Source organism: Ictalurus punctatus, chromosome 2 (genome assembly GCF_001660625.3).
Source record: "Ictalurus punctatus breed USDA103 chromosome 2, Coco_2.0, whole genome shotgun sequence".
NCBI lineage: Eukaryota > Metazoa > Chordata > Actinopteri > Siluriformes > Ictaluridae > Ictalurus > Ictalurus punctatus.
In genome coordinates this window covers 4,481,622-4,499,121 of record NC_030417.2, presented here as the reverse complement: position 1 = coordinate 4,499,121, position 17,500 = coordinate 4,481,622, and the positions used below count along the sequence as shown (strand labels likewise).

The 17,500-nt window shown below is 39.6% G+C and overlaps 1 protein-coding gene across 2 annotated transcripts in view; it reads right to left on the bottom strand.

Moving 5' to 3' along the window:
• The window catches only part of map3k5 (mitogen-activated protein kinase kinase kinase 5), a 63,900-nt gene that overhangs the window by 20,411 nt on the left and 25,989 nt on the right, over positions 1-17,500 (bottom strand). For both annotated transcript variants that reach the window (XM_053686670.1, XM_053686671.1), the window contains exons 5-12: positions 16,283-16,451; positions 13,675-13,781; positions 10,526-10,696; positions 9,093-9,205; positions 6,421-6,580; positions 5,037-5,190; positions 4,163-4,270; positions 2,075-2,127 (exon numbers count right to left, since the gene is read on the bottom strand). In XM_053686670.1, the coding sequence (XP_053542645.1) occupies positions 2,075-2,127; positions 4,163-4,270; positions 5,037-5,190; positions 6,421-6,580; positions 9,093-9,205; positions 10,526-10,696; positions 13,675-13,781; positions 16,283-16,451 (1,035 nt within the window). The remainder of the gene's footprint in view (positions 1-2,074; positions 2,128-4,162; positions 4,271-5,036; positions 5,191-6,420; positions 6,581-9,092; positions 9,206-10,525; positions 10,697-13,674; positions 13,782-16,282; positions 16,452-17,500) is intronic.

Below are 17,500 nucleotides of genomic sequence, written 5' to 3'. Positions count from 1 at the left end.
CAGTATATAATTATCTATGGGATAGGATTGCTGATGATTTGATATGATTCTGAATTTTTTTTCAGTCTTTGAAGCTGTGGTTGCCAAGACAACCAAAAAATCAAACCTGCTTAGAATTGGGTTAATTTAACATTTTAAAAAAATGATTATACACATATATATTTCAAGGGCAAAATGTAGTATAACACAGTATGTATTTCGTATACAGTATGTGTACGTCCGTTTACGTAGGTGCTGTTTTTCAAGTCCGCGCTCGACAGACATTTAATCAAAATATATTTTGGCCTCGCAAACTGTTATGGGATTTATACCTACATACAGCACTGATGAATTATCGAATGTGATTTTCTTTGTAGAGCCGGCTACAATTCAAATCATACGCCGTGGAATCTTAGGTACATCTGGGTGACTAGGAACAGGAAATTGTTCAACCATAACTTCCTGTTTCACAGGGGTCTAAATATGAGGTAACACACAGGCCAAATTCCCTTAGTCATTCCTAACAATGGGTAAGACCAAGGACTATAACTGATGTGTGGCGAAAGGTTGTTCACAAAACAGGAAGTGTCTATAAGAAAATAGCACAAACATTGAAAATACCCATTTCACCATCAGGGCAATAATTAAGAAGTTCCAGTCAACTGGAAATGTTATGAATCAACCTGGAATTGGACGTGTGTCTATATCGTCTCAACGCACTGTGAAGAGGACGGTTCGAGTGGCCAAAAAATCTCCAGCTGGAGAATTGCAGAAGTTAGTTGCGTCTTGGGGTCAGAAAGTCTCCAAAACTACAATCTGAAGTCACCTACATCACCACAAGTCGTTTGGAAGGGTTTCAAGAAAAAAGCCTCTACTCTCATCCAAAAACAAACTCGAGCGTCTTCAGTGTGCAGACACTACTGGAACTTCAAATGGGATCGGGTTCTGTGGTCAGATGAAACCGAAACAGAGCTTTTTTGCAATAAACACCAGAGGTGGTTTTGGAGCACACAGAGAGGTAGCCATATGGAAAAGTACCTCATGCCCACGGTTAAATATGGTGGAGGATCTTTAATGTTTTGGGGCTGTTTTTCTGCCAGAGGACCTGGACATTTTGTTAGGATACAAGGCATCATGGACTCGATCAAATATCAACAGATATTAAATGAAAACCTGACTGCCTCTGCCGTGAATGATCTGACTGTTGTTGGATCTTCCAGCAGGACAATGATCTAAAACATACATCAAAGTCAACACAGAAATGGTTTACTGACCACAAAATCAAGGTCCTGCCATGACCATCCCAGTCCCCTGACCTGAACCCATAGAAACCCTGTGGGGTGAACTGAAGAGGAGAGTCCACCAGCGTGGACCTGGAAATGTGAAGGATCTGGAGAGATTCTGTACGGAGGAACGCTGTCAGATCCATCGCCATGTATTCTCCAACCTCATCAGGCATTATAGGAGAAGACTCAGAGCTGTTCTCTTGGTAAAGGGATGTAGCACAAAGTATTGACTAAAAGGGTGCCAATAATTGTGTCAAACAGGGTTTTTTTTTGTAATAAACCTGTGTTGTGTTTGCAATTGTCTGATATGCATGAGAGCAGAGTATTTATATATATATATATATATATATATATATATATATATATATATATATATATATATATATATATATATATATATATATATATATATATATATATTTTTTTTTTTAAACAAAAGGTTAAACAATAGACAATTTTCACAGCCTTCTTTGCTCATTTTTACAGAGGGTGCCAATATTATATATAATATACATACATACATATATATATGTATATATGACATCTTACTTTTGTAATTTTAGAAGATGTATGTATTTTATAGTTGTTGTGATATACAGTCTGAACAGTTGGTCTGGGTCAGTGAGACATGGCTAATGAGTGAACAGAACACAAGGGCTGCTGTTGTTGCTTGAGGCTGCAAGTGGCTGTAAATCTTCACTTTCAAAAAGTGCAGAAGTGTAGGCACTCATCCCACACTCTGTTAGTGAACTCAGCGCTGGTCATGGTCAACTTGTCTCATGTGAACTTTAAGGTGGGAGAAGACTCACCTCACGCCTCGCACTGACGCTGCACTGAAATTCCACTCATGGATCCCTTTATTCTGAGAGAGAGAGAGAGAGAGAGAGAGAGAGAGAGGGAGAGAGAGAGAGAGCGTGAAAAATGTTATATGATAATGTAGTTTGTTGCCCTTCCTCAGTGTTTGTGTTTGTGTGTGTGTGTGTGTGTGTGTGTGTGTGTTTGTGTGTGTGTGTGTGTGTGTGTGTGTGTGTGTGTGTCATTTTCTGCATAAGAAGAAATGAGTTAGAATTCAGTCCACAGCAGAGAGAGAGAGAGAGAGAGAGAGAGAGAGAGGAAGTAAGTGTGTGTGTGTGTGTGTGTGATCTCTCACATTAGAGGGAAAAATAATGAAAGATAAAGGAAGACAAACAATGATAACATATAATAAGGTACACATGGCCAGATTTCCCTCAAGTGTGTGGGTGTGCACCACTTTCAAGCACGTCTGTGTGTGTGTGTGTGTGTGTGTGAGTGCGCACTTGCCTGCATTAGAGACAAAATGATTGACAACGCAAAAGAACAAGAGAGACAAACAGACAAAAGAGAGAGACAAACTATTATCATAATGCACACATGGTCATTTCTCCCCGTTAATAAGAGCAAAAGATGAGTGAGAGGGAGAAAGAAAGAGAGAGAGAGAGAGAGAGAGAGAGAGAGAGAGAGAAAGGGGGAGAGAGAGAGAGAGAGAGAGAAAGAAAGAGAGAGAAAGGGAGAGAGAGAGAAAGAGAGAGAGATAGAGAAAGAAAGAGAGAGAGAAAGAGAGAAGGCAACAGCAGGAGTGTGCACATCTAATGAGTCAGTAGTAAGAAGTGTAAGAGTCTGAAGGTCATAGAGTGCAAATTTACTTCTCAAACACACACACGCACACAGACACAGACACACATATACACACACACACAGAAGAGTGACGTAAATGTAGATCCTTGTCAGTAGCACACCGAATGATCTGGTTAAATCCATCATAAATCATGTGCTGTCCTACATGAAATTGTAATTGTAATGTAATTGTCTCCCACAGTGCGAGTGTGTGGTCAGTGTTTGTGAGGATGTGTACTGGGTCATAGAGTGCGAGGAGTTTTGTAGTTATGCATGAATAAAAAATTTTTTTTTAAGTTTCTATTTCGCATATGTGCAAATTTGCACAAATAATCAGTTGGCCTACGACTGCAATAACACCAGTTTAAAACACTGACACAACGAGAGGTTTAAGTAGCTTCAATGTTATGTTTGATTTTTTTTCTTCATTTCAAATGTTATTTATAGCACAATGAAGTTCCACATACAATGAGTGAATGAGCGTGTGACTGAATGAATGAGTGAATGAGTGAGTGAATAAGTGAGTGAATGAGTGTATTAGTGAGTGAATGAATGAGTGAGTGAGTGAATAAGTGAGTGAGAGAATGAGTGAGTGAGTAATTGAGTGAGTGAATGAGTGAATGAATGAGTGAGTGAATGAATGAGTGAGTGAGTGAATGAATGAGCGTGTGACTGAATGAATGAGTGAATGAGTGAGTGAATAAGTCAGTGAATGAGTGTATTAGTGAGTGAGTGAATAAGTGAGTGAATGTGAGAGAGCGAGTGAATTAGTGAGTGAGTGAATGAATTAGTGAGTGAATGAATGAGGGAGTGAGTGAATGACTGAATTAGGGAATGATTGAGTGAATGAATAAGTGAGTGAGAATGGATGAGGGAGTAAGAGTGAGAGAATAAGCGAGTGAATGAATGAGGGAATGAGTGAGTGAATGAGTGTATTAGTGAGTGAATGAGTGAGTGTATTAGTGAATTAATGAGTGAGGGAATGAGTGAGTGAATGAATGAGTGTATTAGTGAGTGAATGAATGAGGGAATGAGTGAGTGTATTAGAAAGTGAATGAGTGTACTAGTGAGTGAATGAGTGAGTGAATGAGTGAGTGAATGAGTGAGGGAATGAGTGAGTGAATGAATGAGTGTATTAGTGAGTGAATGAATGAGGGAATGAGTGAGTGTATTAGAGAGTGAATGAGTGAGTGAATAAGTGATTGTATTAGTGAGTGAGTGAATGAATGAGTGAGCGAGTGCACGATTGAGTGAACGCTCACTTTGTCATCAGAAGCCACGTGCCAAATGGAGAGCGTGTTCTGTTCCACATCATTGTTGATTGACAGGTAAGACGGCTGGTAGACTTTAGTGGGCTCCAGAATCAGTACCTGTCATAAATACAAAATCCAATTATAATTATTGCATTAATGCAGTAATAATACCTAACAACAAATCAATCCAATTCAGTCCAAAAGCAGTAATATGAACTGTTTCTGATTCTCAGCGATCAGAAACGAACACAGTTGTGTTAAACGATACTGTATTCCCCAAACAGCATAACATTATTCCTTACTAAGTAAAAATGTTTGTTCTTACTGACTAAAAACAGAAGGTATGAGAATGCTATGATAGAATGCTGTGCATAACTGTACTGAATCATTACCGAGCACGGCTGAATCCTCAAATCTGATTGGTCAGAAAACGTGTATTACTTTTCTATAACTGCACGGCACAGACAGCAGTTCCAGCTGCCACAAACATAATAATCATTCATGAGGTGAAGTTTTTTTTGTTTGTAGGAGGCAATTAGGTAACATGGACTGATGTCCCTTCGTCCCACAAGTGTTTTGGAACAGTCACAGTACTTTGCAAATTTTCCGAGCACTTCAGGACATAGGAGTTTACGCATTCTTGTTTCTCGGTAAAATGACAAGCTGTAGGGGTTTTTTTCGTCGTTGTGTTTTTTGTCTCATAACATCAAGAGAGAGAATACACCAGAGGCTGGAGAGGGAGCAATTGTTTATTACATCCGCAACAACTTGATAATTGATTAATTTTAAAGTAGACTCAGACTTTTCGGCCCTATGTTAGGTGTATGCATGCAGATTTTTGTGTGTGTGTGTGTGTGTGTGTGTGTGTGTGTGTATTTCGTACAGGAAAGCGGACGGACGATACATCCTTTTTGGTAGCCTCTACCAGGAAGTCCATCCAAAAATCCAGTAGTTCCTGTTTAGGCCCTGGTGGGTCAGTCGAAGGCTTCTTAAAGTGCTGATAGATTAGAATGGTCTCAACCAGCGAGCAGAGGTACCTGAAACCCACACATACATGAATTATTACTTTTATAATCATTTTTTTTAGTTATCATTAAGACATGACACATAACATAGACAGTAAGGCAATGTTACACCATACTTGATAGACTACGAATTCCCATATAAGTAAATGTTTAATATAAAAATAAAAACCAAAAAAAAACTAAAAAAAAGAGGCAAGTACAAATAATCGTTCCTCTCCAGTTTCACGCTGTACTGGAGCCAAGAACCGCAAGACAAACGACACACGTACAAAATCCCACGCTATATTTATCTCCTGTGCCTCTCCCAGCAGCCAACATTTTCTCAGGAATCTTTTTAATCCTTCTGCGCGTTTCATTCAAATATGGGAGACTTCTAATTCTGCCATGACTACGCCAACAGACAACACTTTGTGATGTAGATGCAGTGACGCTGCCAATGATGTCTTTGGCTTTGACTGTGGCATGGTTGATGGTGCCAGATGGGTTAGTCTGCGCATTTCAAAAACTCACAAATCATCCTGGGAAATTTCTCACGATCTTAAAAACCTTTTGATCTGAAGGTGTGCGATTAAATGTTTGAAATCGGGGTCCGTGGACAAAAATATAATCGTGCCGACGTATTCATTCCTTTCATTTTATTTTACGGAAAAATATTGTTTTTAAACGGACGACTCGGAGTGAAATATTCCGAAAAGCAACGGATAAAGAGTCCAGCGTAGGTGTGAACTCCTTTAATACTGTCTCAGGGAAATTCCTCAAGAAATTGGTTGAGGTTAAATGCCAAGAACAGATTTCTGGAAATTCTCGGCAAAAAGCGTGTCTACGTTGAAGAAGATGTACTAAATTATTTTGATTTCTTTTGGATTTTTTCATCACAACATAATTCCCATAGTTCCATTTGTGTTATCCCAGAGTTTTGATGACTTTATTTATTATTCTAAAATGCGAGTGGGGAGGATACGTTAAATAAAGAACGAGTGTGTCTAAACTGGTAGTGTATATATATATTACCAGCTTGTGTGAAATGTACTCATGTGAACTTTGTTTGAAGTTCCCCCAAGGCCCCTTTCAATCATACGGCAACATGCCGTGTTAGTTTTCTTTTGTTTACACAGCAGTCTTACGGGGACCAAGAAAGAGAAGTATATACAGTGAGAGAGTATACACTAGAAGCCTGTCTGGCTGCAGGCCAGAGCAACATTAATATATACAGTATATATATAGGTGTGTGTTTGCACATACCAGACGGGAGCTTTAAGTTTGAAGAGCTTCTCAGATGCTTGTAAAACACGGGTGCTGTCGCAGGCTAGAATGCTCGCACCCAGGAAAAAGCCCACATCCCAGTAACTCTGTAGCTTATCCAGACTGCCTTTCTTTCCCAGGAGACTGCTCAACTTTACACCTAAACACACACACACACACACATCAAACCAAACTATTACAAACATACACCTCACTGATACGTCTCTCTACGACAGACATAACAATAAACATTAACTTAAACATTACACCTGCACACTGAGGACCAGCCTTCAGAACCGTCCTGTGCCTTTATTTGCCCTCCTTTATTATAATTCTTTTCATTGCTTTATGAGTTTCACATATTCTAGCCCTTCACTTTTACTCTGTGGTTTTAGAGGGCGTGCTTGCTTTCGGAGGACACGTTAAGCTCCTCCAACATGACGTTTGATATTAGTCATACAAGCTAGATGAATGCTAGCTCCCTTAAATGCCTCCGAAGCATGCTTGTGTGGACAAACCAAACTTACAATCCTACAGCAGCACAAGGCATCCTCTAGAATGCTAGTGGGCAGTACAGACTAAAAAATGATCAAGAGGTGTGTGCTTAAGCACATCAGCCTCTGTAGTCTCTTAATGTTAGTCATTAAGACTAACTAACAATTAACAGTGGTAGGACTGAGCGCTTAATTGTTTTACACTGTTATAGTTCTTATTAACAGTGCTAACAGTTTTAGCAAATATTAAAAAGGAAAATTCGACCCAACGGCAACTCGGTAATTGAGGAAATAAACACGGTGCGGTTATTAAAATAAACAGACGCAGGTGGTGTGACGCAGGGTTGTTAATTCATTATTTTTCTATATCAGCATGATGCAAAGTGCTTTATTGCTCTTATACCACAGCAATTTCGCCAACAATTAAATTAAACTAAAGAATGGCACCTCATAGTTTTTCGCATTTAACTTTAAGGAACGTCGATGAAACAAGCATAGGAGTAAGAATTAGTCTGAATTTGACAGGGGGGGGAAGCAGTAGTACAGGCAAGAGCGTAATTTCATCCGATTTTTCCTTGAAGGAACAAGATACTCTGTTATGATGATTCGTAGATACTACGCAAATATCCATTACGGGCGTATTTATAGCAAATCATTGCAACGTACCTACATCACGGTCAGCACAAATGACGCAAATAGCAAACGTGTAAACACGATACTTGGATTGTTTCATATTATTTCACTTTCATATGTGGATTTCATTTCTGCTTTAAATACGATGGGGAAACAAAGATTCGTGGAAATCCAAAAAAAACAAAACAAAAAAACCGCAGCAGGCTCTAGATATGATGAATAAAGATGAGTACAGGAAACATTTCCATGAATGGGAAAAACAACGGTTATCCTAGACAGGGTCACTGGGACGCTGGAGCCTATCCCAGGGGACTTGGAGTCGGGGCACAAGGCGGGGGACACCCTGGATAGCAAGGCTCAATCACACACACTTCAGACAATTTGGAAATGCCAACCTACAACAGGTCTTTTGACTGGCGGAGGAAACCGGAGCATTTGGAGGAAACCCCTGAAGCATGGGGAGAACATGCACACACAGGGCGGACGTGGGATTCGAACCACCATCCCTGGAGGTGTGAGGCAAACGTGCTAACCGTTAAACCACGGTGCGCCAACCCAGTCTGCATGTCTACCCGCTCCCCCATTCAAGTGAGGAGCTCGATTATGCATTATGCATTTATTCCTAGTGGGCGACAACGCAGATGACAGCTTTATTTTAAGCCCCGATGCTGGATTCTACAATGCGCCTGACAGGCTGTTCAACTTGAGTTTCAAAATTGTCAAGTGCTGTCTTACAGAATATCCCAATTGTAAACCACAAGTACAGTTCGGAAGTGTCTTTGTAAGCGCCAGCAATCTGGAAATTTCCAGCTCAAGATTTTAATTTAGACTTTTAATATAACGATGTTAAGTCGTAGATCATTCCAGGCCGTGTTCCACACACGTTTACAAATACGTTTGTTTACCTTTTGCACACCCTTGCGCTTAAATTTTCACACTCTTTACCCGCTTTACTGAAGTAAACATCAATGCGGTATTTTCTTCAGGTCTTAGCAATGTTAAGACCTGACATTAAGACCTATGAATCAGTGTGAAATGACCCGGTCCTCGGAAACAATATCTCAGCACCATGTATTATATAACACTGTTTTAAGCAATAAGCGTTACAATAATATTTCATTCACAACGATGAGGTTTTGAAAATGAATGAAAAATCAGTGAAGGATGAAAAACAATACGTGAAATTTATGTTATGTATATTTATGTTTCTTCATCAATTACAGGCAATTTTGTTTGCCATATTGTGAAAGTTGTGGATATCCCAAAATCTGAACTCACGAAGCAAATTAAGCATTTACTGTATGCTTCTGGTACTGTTGCTTTTGCACTTCTTTTGTTCGTCTTAACTGAATATGTTCTGAAGGCTCTTCCCGTTTTTCACTTTCTTTTTCATGTTCTGTAATTCATGCCGTGCCTTGTTGAAGAGAATGAAGTGTACAGGAACCAAAAATATGCACTTAAAGACTGGAGAGTTTTAAAAAAAAAAAGAAAAAAAAGGGATGTGTGTGTGTGTGTGTGTGTGTGTGTGTGTGTGTGTCTACCCACCCACTTTACGGAGCTCGAAGGAAGAGTCAAACTGGTGACCAGCGGCCAGCAAAAGCACAGCGTAGTTTATACCCGAGTGCAGCGTGGGCTCCGATTCAAACCCTCTCCTGAACCTATTGGGGGTAAGAAATTTGACAGGAGTTCATGCCATCATTTTCTGTATAATCTGTTCAATAATTGATCGCAAGAAGTCACTTAAGCCCATTAATATACTATAGCATTTCTGGTTTAAAAAAAACAACACCACACTTGTCTCTTGTAAACACCAATTTATTATAATTTCACTATAACTTCATACCGTGTCACATGATACCTCACATGATACCTCACTTGTCACATGATACCTCACTCATCACATGATACCTGCTTTAACCAATGGAATTTATTGAAAGTTTTTAAAAACAGATCACAGCACAGAGAAAAACAGACAATATCTTTGAAGATTGTTGTTTAAACTTGGCAACACGTTGAAAAAAAATACCTAGTATGACCTTAGCAATTTTTTATTTTATTTTTTTAACCCTTTTTTGATTTGAACCAATGTCGATCTGATTAGAAAGACCGAGCTCTTGATCACAATAACAGAAAAAAAAAATGCCGCTTCTTACTGAGAAACCACAAAACCCTCCATGGTAAATGGTATGCACTTATATGGCGCTTCTCCCCCCCCCCATTCACCCACACACACACACACACACACACACACAGCTGCCATGCAAGGTGCTAGCTTGCCACCGGGTGCAACTTGGGGTTCAACGTCTTGCCGAAGCTACTTCGGCATGTGGAGCCATGTGGGCCGGGAATCGAATACTCTGAATACTCGATTCTGATTGGCATGAAGGTGTGCGTTCAAACCGTATATAATGCATAGGTAGTTCCAGTCAGTTTAATCACCGTTCTCAATTAATGCACTGACTAGAAACAACCGTAACCATAGTAACCTACGGTAACGGTTGCATACACTAATTAAACAACGCGAAGCCTCCACGTCACGCATTAAAATCGTGTAATGCACACCTAACCGTGGTTTCTCCCTTACATAAACGTCTCATTATTAAACAAAATTTCTACAGAAAACAATATATCAATAATTACACAAATCTGTTTATGTTCAGCGTCCATCAGTCGTGTTCCTGTGTACGCTCTTACTAAAGAAACGTATTAGAACCAGCGCATTCATATAAACCCGTGATTTGTTTTTTAGTCGGCACAGCCGTCGGACAATGAATCAACACTTAATCGATCGGATCTATTTGAAGGGTTTGCATATTTTCCGTCTAATAATAATAGAATTCCCCTCAGCGCTTCCTGTTTCTCAATTACTTTCTTTTTTATTACAACTCATCCGGCATGTCACTCGATGTATCGCTTCTGCTTTTTTCAGTACTTGGATTGCAGAGATGTGCGTTATATGAATAAAGCGTTTTGCTCACCATTGTATGCTGCTGTCTCGGCTCTGAGTGTCGGCGAAGTGCGAGTCCTGAAACATGTCTTTATAGATGCGTCCTACCAAGCAGTAAATGTCCGAGGCCACCTGCTCTTCAGACTCCACCAGCGGCAGCATGATGTCCAGAGCTCGCTGTCTGTCCCCAGGCTGGTTCCTCCTAAACACGGGACGAGGGGAAGGGTTACGCCTTGTGGGTCAAACCGGAACGTGGAATGATCCCGAGAATGAATTTCCCAACATGACGTGTTATCTAGTTTAAAATGTTTGAGTATTGAGTTAGAAACCAAATATCAATAATCATGACTACGTTATGATATATAATGTAAGTGTTATGATATCAGAAAATCTCATCCGTAAATATTACAATAAGTCTGTCTGTCGCTAAGATCGGGAGAGCGTTGATTTTCTTATGATAGGCTGAAAATGGAATCTTTCAAATTTAAATGGCGTTAAAAAAATAATTATTTCCTTATCGTAGCACACGAAGGCCCTAGCCTATTACTGCACCATAATATCTTTAAAAAATACCAAAAAAAAAAAAGCTGTTTAAATGATAAAGGACAAATATGAAACATTTTTTTTAGTCTATACTACATTTCCATCATCTCTCCTTCGCACACACCTGCACTTAGGGGACTCCCCTAAAGATATTCCTATGTAATCACTGAGAGGAAGATAAGATACCTTGGGTATTTTCAATTAAACGTTCCAGCTGCATTGTGGTTAGAACAAAACAGATGGGTTGCGTCAATGTGACATCAAGGAGCTACTTAGTAAACAGAACATAAGCGTCACGTTATGACGTTTGTCCTTCATGAACCACTCGTATAATCGATGCGTCATCTTCAACAGAGTCCAAGATTTCATTTGTAATGAAATTCTGAGTTGAATTTTTAGTTTAGTAGCGTCTTTCATGGACACGATGGTCTATTTTGACTTGACGGTTTCCAGGGATTCTGCTTGACGACCAGTTGATAGTGGCGCCAATGGGATTGATCTCTTGCTTCATCTCTGCCTACGGAGAGCGATGCAGCAGCGCTTTAATCCTTTTATCTGTCCAGCTCTCTCACCTCGTCATCTGTATGACTCTGTATATAACCTGTATACGCCATCGTGCAGTCGAGCCAGGTTTGTTGCCGGCTACGAGCCTTAACTCAAAGCAACCACGTCATACATATAGCTACAGAAGCCCTAAGAGGCCATGCTAACAGCGAAACCTGACCATTATTTTTCCCCTATTAAACACCATTGTGTCTGTACAACAAATGTGACACCAGAGCAGCACAAAACTCACAGGAAGTTAATCGCTAAGCCCATCAGAAATATTCCTTTAATGGTCATGGTTCATAACAAGGTATAAAGAGTAGAACGAGAACGCGAGGTATGCTGTCAAAGCAGACCTAACGTCGTATGGTGTTGATTCCAAACAATAACAATGCAAACAGTGGATTCTTTTCTTTAGCCCTGACTAAATAAGAGCGAATGAATGACGTGAATGCAGAGACAAATAAGAGAAGAGGAAAGAATGTAAGTCAAGGAAACAACATATTAACCGCTTAAACGTCCAGCTTCACATTCTACCTTTACTACAACACACCTATTATTTCCTATTAGTTTCACTGCAGCTACTGAATAATTCCGTTTAAGGGTATAATTCGCCATGCTGTTGACAAGACACCGATATATTAGCGAACTTGTCATTAAACTGTGTTTAAAAGTGTTTAGCAATGAGCCATTGAGACGTTTCTAGTTATACATATCTTCGTACCACTTCCTGGTTCTAACAATGCCAATGGACAGATTAGTATGTTTGCTCATTTAATTAAGTGAGCTATTACTTATGGAATAAATTATAATACGAAAGGGGTTGGTTTTTTTTTTTCCTTTTCATTTTGTCCTAAGGGTGTACATATTTTTGCACTAGGCTGTATAGTTACTGCTATTAAACACTTTTAGTTAGTACTACCTATGGCGTAAATAATACTTGGCAAATATATCAGTTACAGCTAATCAATGCATAATAATGAATTATACATGCCACCCTTAAAGCACAATGCTATGAATAGAAATAGACAAATTGACAGAGAATAAATGAAGAGCTAAAAAAAAAAAAAAAAAAAAAAAAAAAAAAAAAAAAAAGATAGGAAAGAAACCAGAAATCAGGAAAACAGTCCAAAAGACAGAAAAAGGAGAGGGACTGAGAGACTGAATTAGCCAGAAGGTAGAAAGTGAGAAATATAGAGGAGGAAAAAAAAAAAGAAAAAAGAGTACAATAGGGTGAGAAACAGTGACAGAATGAATAGAGAGAGAGGGAGAGAGAGGGAGAGAATGTGCAAATGAACAACTAGAAGGACAAACACTAAGATAAAAAAAATACAAGAGCGAGAGAGAAGTTTGTTAGAATAAATGCCTCATCTCCATACAGATCATCCCACTTGTGCACCTACACACACATCTATACACAGATAAATCCAATATCTTCCAACACAAAGCCAACATCAGACTCAATAGGTTGCTTCATCTGCAAAACCAGCGTTAGATGTCATCGCCATGGGTTTGCATGTGCATCTCCTCTGTGACGCTCACATGAGTCATTCGGCATGTCTGGCTCCAAGCCGTGACATGATGAAGCATCCTCAGGGAATTTCATGTCCCCCTCTGAGCCTGAAGCCCCCTGACTGCCTCTTCTCATATACTGCAAATAAATGCAATTTAATCTCTCTTCATGTAACACTCTAGTATTGTTCAAAGCCTGGTGCTTGAATGGAGGAAATTGATGTAATGCTGTTGAAAAGTGGGACGTATCATTTTAAAATATATAATAATAATAATAATAATAATAATAATAATAATAATACAGTGAATAGAAATGAAAAATGATGATCTACCCATGAGTCATGAGTGTATTACTGGCAAGGACACAGCACATCAATGCTTTTATAAATATAACACAATATTAACACATGCAAATGAACAGGGAAGCCCATGAATATAATAGGAGTCTGAAGGAAAGCCATTCTTACACACACACACACACACACACACACACTCTCTCTCTCTCTCTCTCTCTCTCTCTCTCTCTCTCTCTCTCTCTCTCTCTCTCTCTCTCTCACACACACACACACACAAAGTCACCTGTTTAGAGCGAAGGCATAGTGGAATTTCACATGAGGGTTGGCAATGGGGTCAAATGTTGGAAGCTTTTCTAGAGTCTCAACCAGCTTCACAATGGATTCATAATCCTACAAACAGACAAATAAAACTTTCACTAATAAAATCACAATAAACGATTTGCAATAAAAAAATATTCCTCCATCATGTAGTTGAACAGTGTAAAACTATTGGAGCAGCCATCTTGGACAAGCCAAACATTATACGCATTTGGTGCAATCTGGTATCATTCGATGCCGTAGGCTCCGCCTCCCAACATTTGAAGGCCATTGACAAAATCGAATATTTAAAAATACGATTATGCAGCTTAAAGTAGGTACATAAAGATTCAGGGATGGATTTCCATTAGCCTTAATAGTAGCTCTAGTGCAAAAATAAACAAAAAAATAAATAAATAAGCAACCACAGGACACCAAACATGTCTTGGCTGATCGATAAAATTTTGCGTACGTGGAAAATATTCCATTTCGACTTTCACCAAAACCTTTAAATATCTCGCTTGTCCAAAATCGAGCTTAGATTTCGTCCTAAACGTCTCTCTTGATTGATCATACATGAGCCTGGTTCTGTTAAAACGCTGTTTCAGAAGCAGTCGGAGACGGTTCTTTCACTCCCAACACACTGCATTATTAATGAAACTCCTGCATCATACTCTTGAGCCACTGCACAGCATGAAACCACTCAAACCGATGTAAATAATTCAGTCCACCTTTATAATGTGCCATATGTTGATATTCATATTACTTATTGATAAGGGATGGGGTGACATAAGATAGATGCAACATGCTAGATGCAACATATGTTAGTGGTAGCGAAGGAAAGATCGTGTATATATATTTTCAACGACATATACTATTCATGTCACAGAAGGCTTAATAGTTTCTAAATTGCTTAGATTGGACTACGTTATTTGTCATTAGACTGAGCCACGTTTCTTTTTTGGATACGGTCTAGCTTCAGCACACTGGACTGTGTCTATTGCATATTTGTTTTGCTCATGTCTACCTATTTTCAGCTGACGGTACAGACTTTTATCAGACTTCATAATACTTTAGAGCAGAGTGTGTCCTCTTCACATTTAGTTACTTGGGACTGGGCCTGGTTCTATTAGACCTGACGGTATATAACTCCAGTAAATGGCAACAATTTGATTGGACTATGTGTTTCCTCAATAAATTAAATCATGTTTATCCGTACTAGATTGGACTGTCTGCCTTCATTAGAACAGACTATACCTACCTCCATTAGACTGGACTACATTTATTTGTATCCACAGTTATAAACTCCATTTGATTAGTGCATACTCTATTAGATTGGACCGTGACAATTTATATAGACTGTGTCTACCTCCATTACACTGCTGTTGAACTGAACTATAACCATTGGATTGAACTGTGTATGCATTAAAATGGACTATGCTGACCTCTCTTAGATTGGACTGTACTTCCCTCTGTTAAACTGAATTATTCTGACTCCCACTGGTCTAGACTCTGCTTTCCACTGGCAGTTTCAGGCATTTCCTACCTTTGTTCTTCTCCATATGATTGGTCTACACTCTCTTACATTGCACTGTGTCGCACTGTTAGACTGTTAGACCCACCGGTAGATTTGGCTATGTCTAAGTTTTGTTAGATTTGGCTATGTTGACATCCACTGAACCTCCACTAGCTTCATTAAAAATGGACTGTGTCCCTTTCCTACACTGGACTGTCACGCTCCCACGCTCATCCATTCGACTGGACTGTATCTACTTGCATTAGACTGAAATTTGTGAACCTCTGTGAGATCAAATTGTATTTGCTTATAGGAGACAGGAAGCCAAATGCAGATAGCGGGAGTCCATGGAGACTCTGAGCTTATTAAACATTTACACTCAGACAAGAGTCTCATTTCAAACCAGAGAAACTCGACTCTTACTGCACTTCACCGGTGCTCTGATTTAAAGAGTGGCCTGTATATTCTTCTACAATTACTACTGACCGGTAAAGTCTGACAGCCAGACTTAAAAATTATTGACATTTTAACACTGAACCATAGGAATGTGAAATATCTCTGACAGAAGCAGCTAAAGGAAGTAAGCAGTTTTTATTTTTCTACCGCCAGATGGATGTCAAATTAAAGGAAAAACCAATATAAAGCTTCTTAAAGTGTTGGGCCACTGCAAGCAACCAGAACAGCTTCTATACACCTTGGCGTTGATTCTAATGGTGCAATGAGCACCATTCATCCAGAAGATATTCCCTTGGTGTTTTGGTGGAGAGCGCTGTCTAAAACATCAGTCCTAAGTCTCCCATAGGTGTTCAAATGGCTTGACATCTAATGACCATGATTTACATCCTCATCAAACTATTCAGTGAGGACTTGTGCATTGTGGATCATCCCGGAAGACACCACTCCCATGAGGAAAGAAAAGTTTCCTCAGAGGATAAAGTTGAGAAGAACTTTGTATTGATTTGTGGACCCAAACCATGGGAGCAAAATTGCCATGAATTTACCTTCCAGACGGATGATTTAGAAAACATTGACCAACAACAGAAATGGTTTGGTATATAGTGAAACTTGATCATCTCACCTGTATGTCTCTGTATGATAAGAGCAGGTTGATCACGATGTCGGCTGACAGGCACTCCACGTTGTCCAGTCGCTGCTGGATCCGGCCCAACTCTGCTGCGAGCTCCACTCCCGTGTACAGCTCCCGCGCTTTACGGATGTCGTTCAGAATGGTTTCCCGGAAGTACTGGCTATAAAGGCACCACAAACACGGCGTGTTTACTACAGCACACGCTATCATGTCAGTCTCAATGCTGTACTGAGAATGGATCACCAGCCAACAAACCATATCTGGTCAGGGGTGGAGCTGTAACAGACAGGGTAGTGTTGGGAAGACAAAAACTCTTAGTTAGCTGGGAATCCCCCAGCGCTGGGTGGAATATCTGCTAGAAATCAAGGTTCTACATCGGATTCGCACTTAACGTCCTACCAATAAAACCTTCGACCTAGAACGAGTATCGTTAATGAATCCATACGAACCACCAGGATTCTTCTTATGGCCTACTTTAGATCTCAAATAATGCTGTTCTAAGCAAGCGACCGTATGCCGCATCCAGATATTTCTGGTTTTCACAGGATTTCCTCCTGAGAAACTTTTTAGCACGTAAGAAGTCACGACGTGTCTCTTCCACTCCGACCTGTCTAAGAGAAGCATCCGAAGTGGCTCGTTTGAACAATCTGAGGTTTATTTAAATCCGACTGAACCAGATGGAATCAAATTGTAAAGTCTATGCATTTGGGTCTTGAGATATAACTAGTTCCCCTCTGAAAAGGATTTTTCCAAATCCCAAAAAAATACATTGCAATACATAATAAGTTCCCAATCGAACCAGGAGATTAAAGGCAATGGTGAAGTGTCAAGGTTAGCAGACATAGATGAAGGATATTTTTTGTCCATGCATGTCATAAACGAGGTTATTCGGCAAATTTAGGGTCTTACTTCATCACCAGGCTAAGAACACAAGCAACAGCGTGCAAAAAAAAAGTACACCTATAAGTTTTAGGTGTTCTACTACACAGTATGTCGCAGTAAAATATTAAAGCAGGGGTTTGTCATTTTAGAGCCCTCTGGTGCCTAGGGACAGATGCAACCGTACTAAAAATATAGACAAACAAGCCCACCCGCAGTTTTGATGCCATTCAGTGAAAAAGTGCCACATATGAAGGAATTACAAAAGATCCGTCTGGCAATGTTATGTGACCTCACAATGTAAAAATAATATATTACAACTTAAAAAAA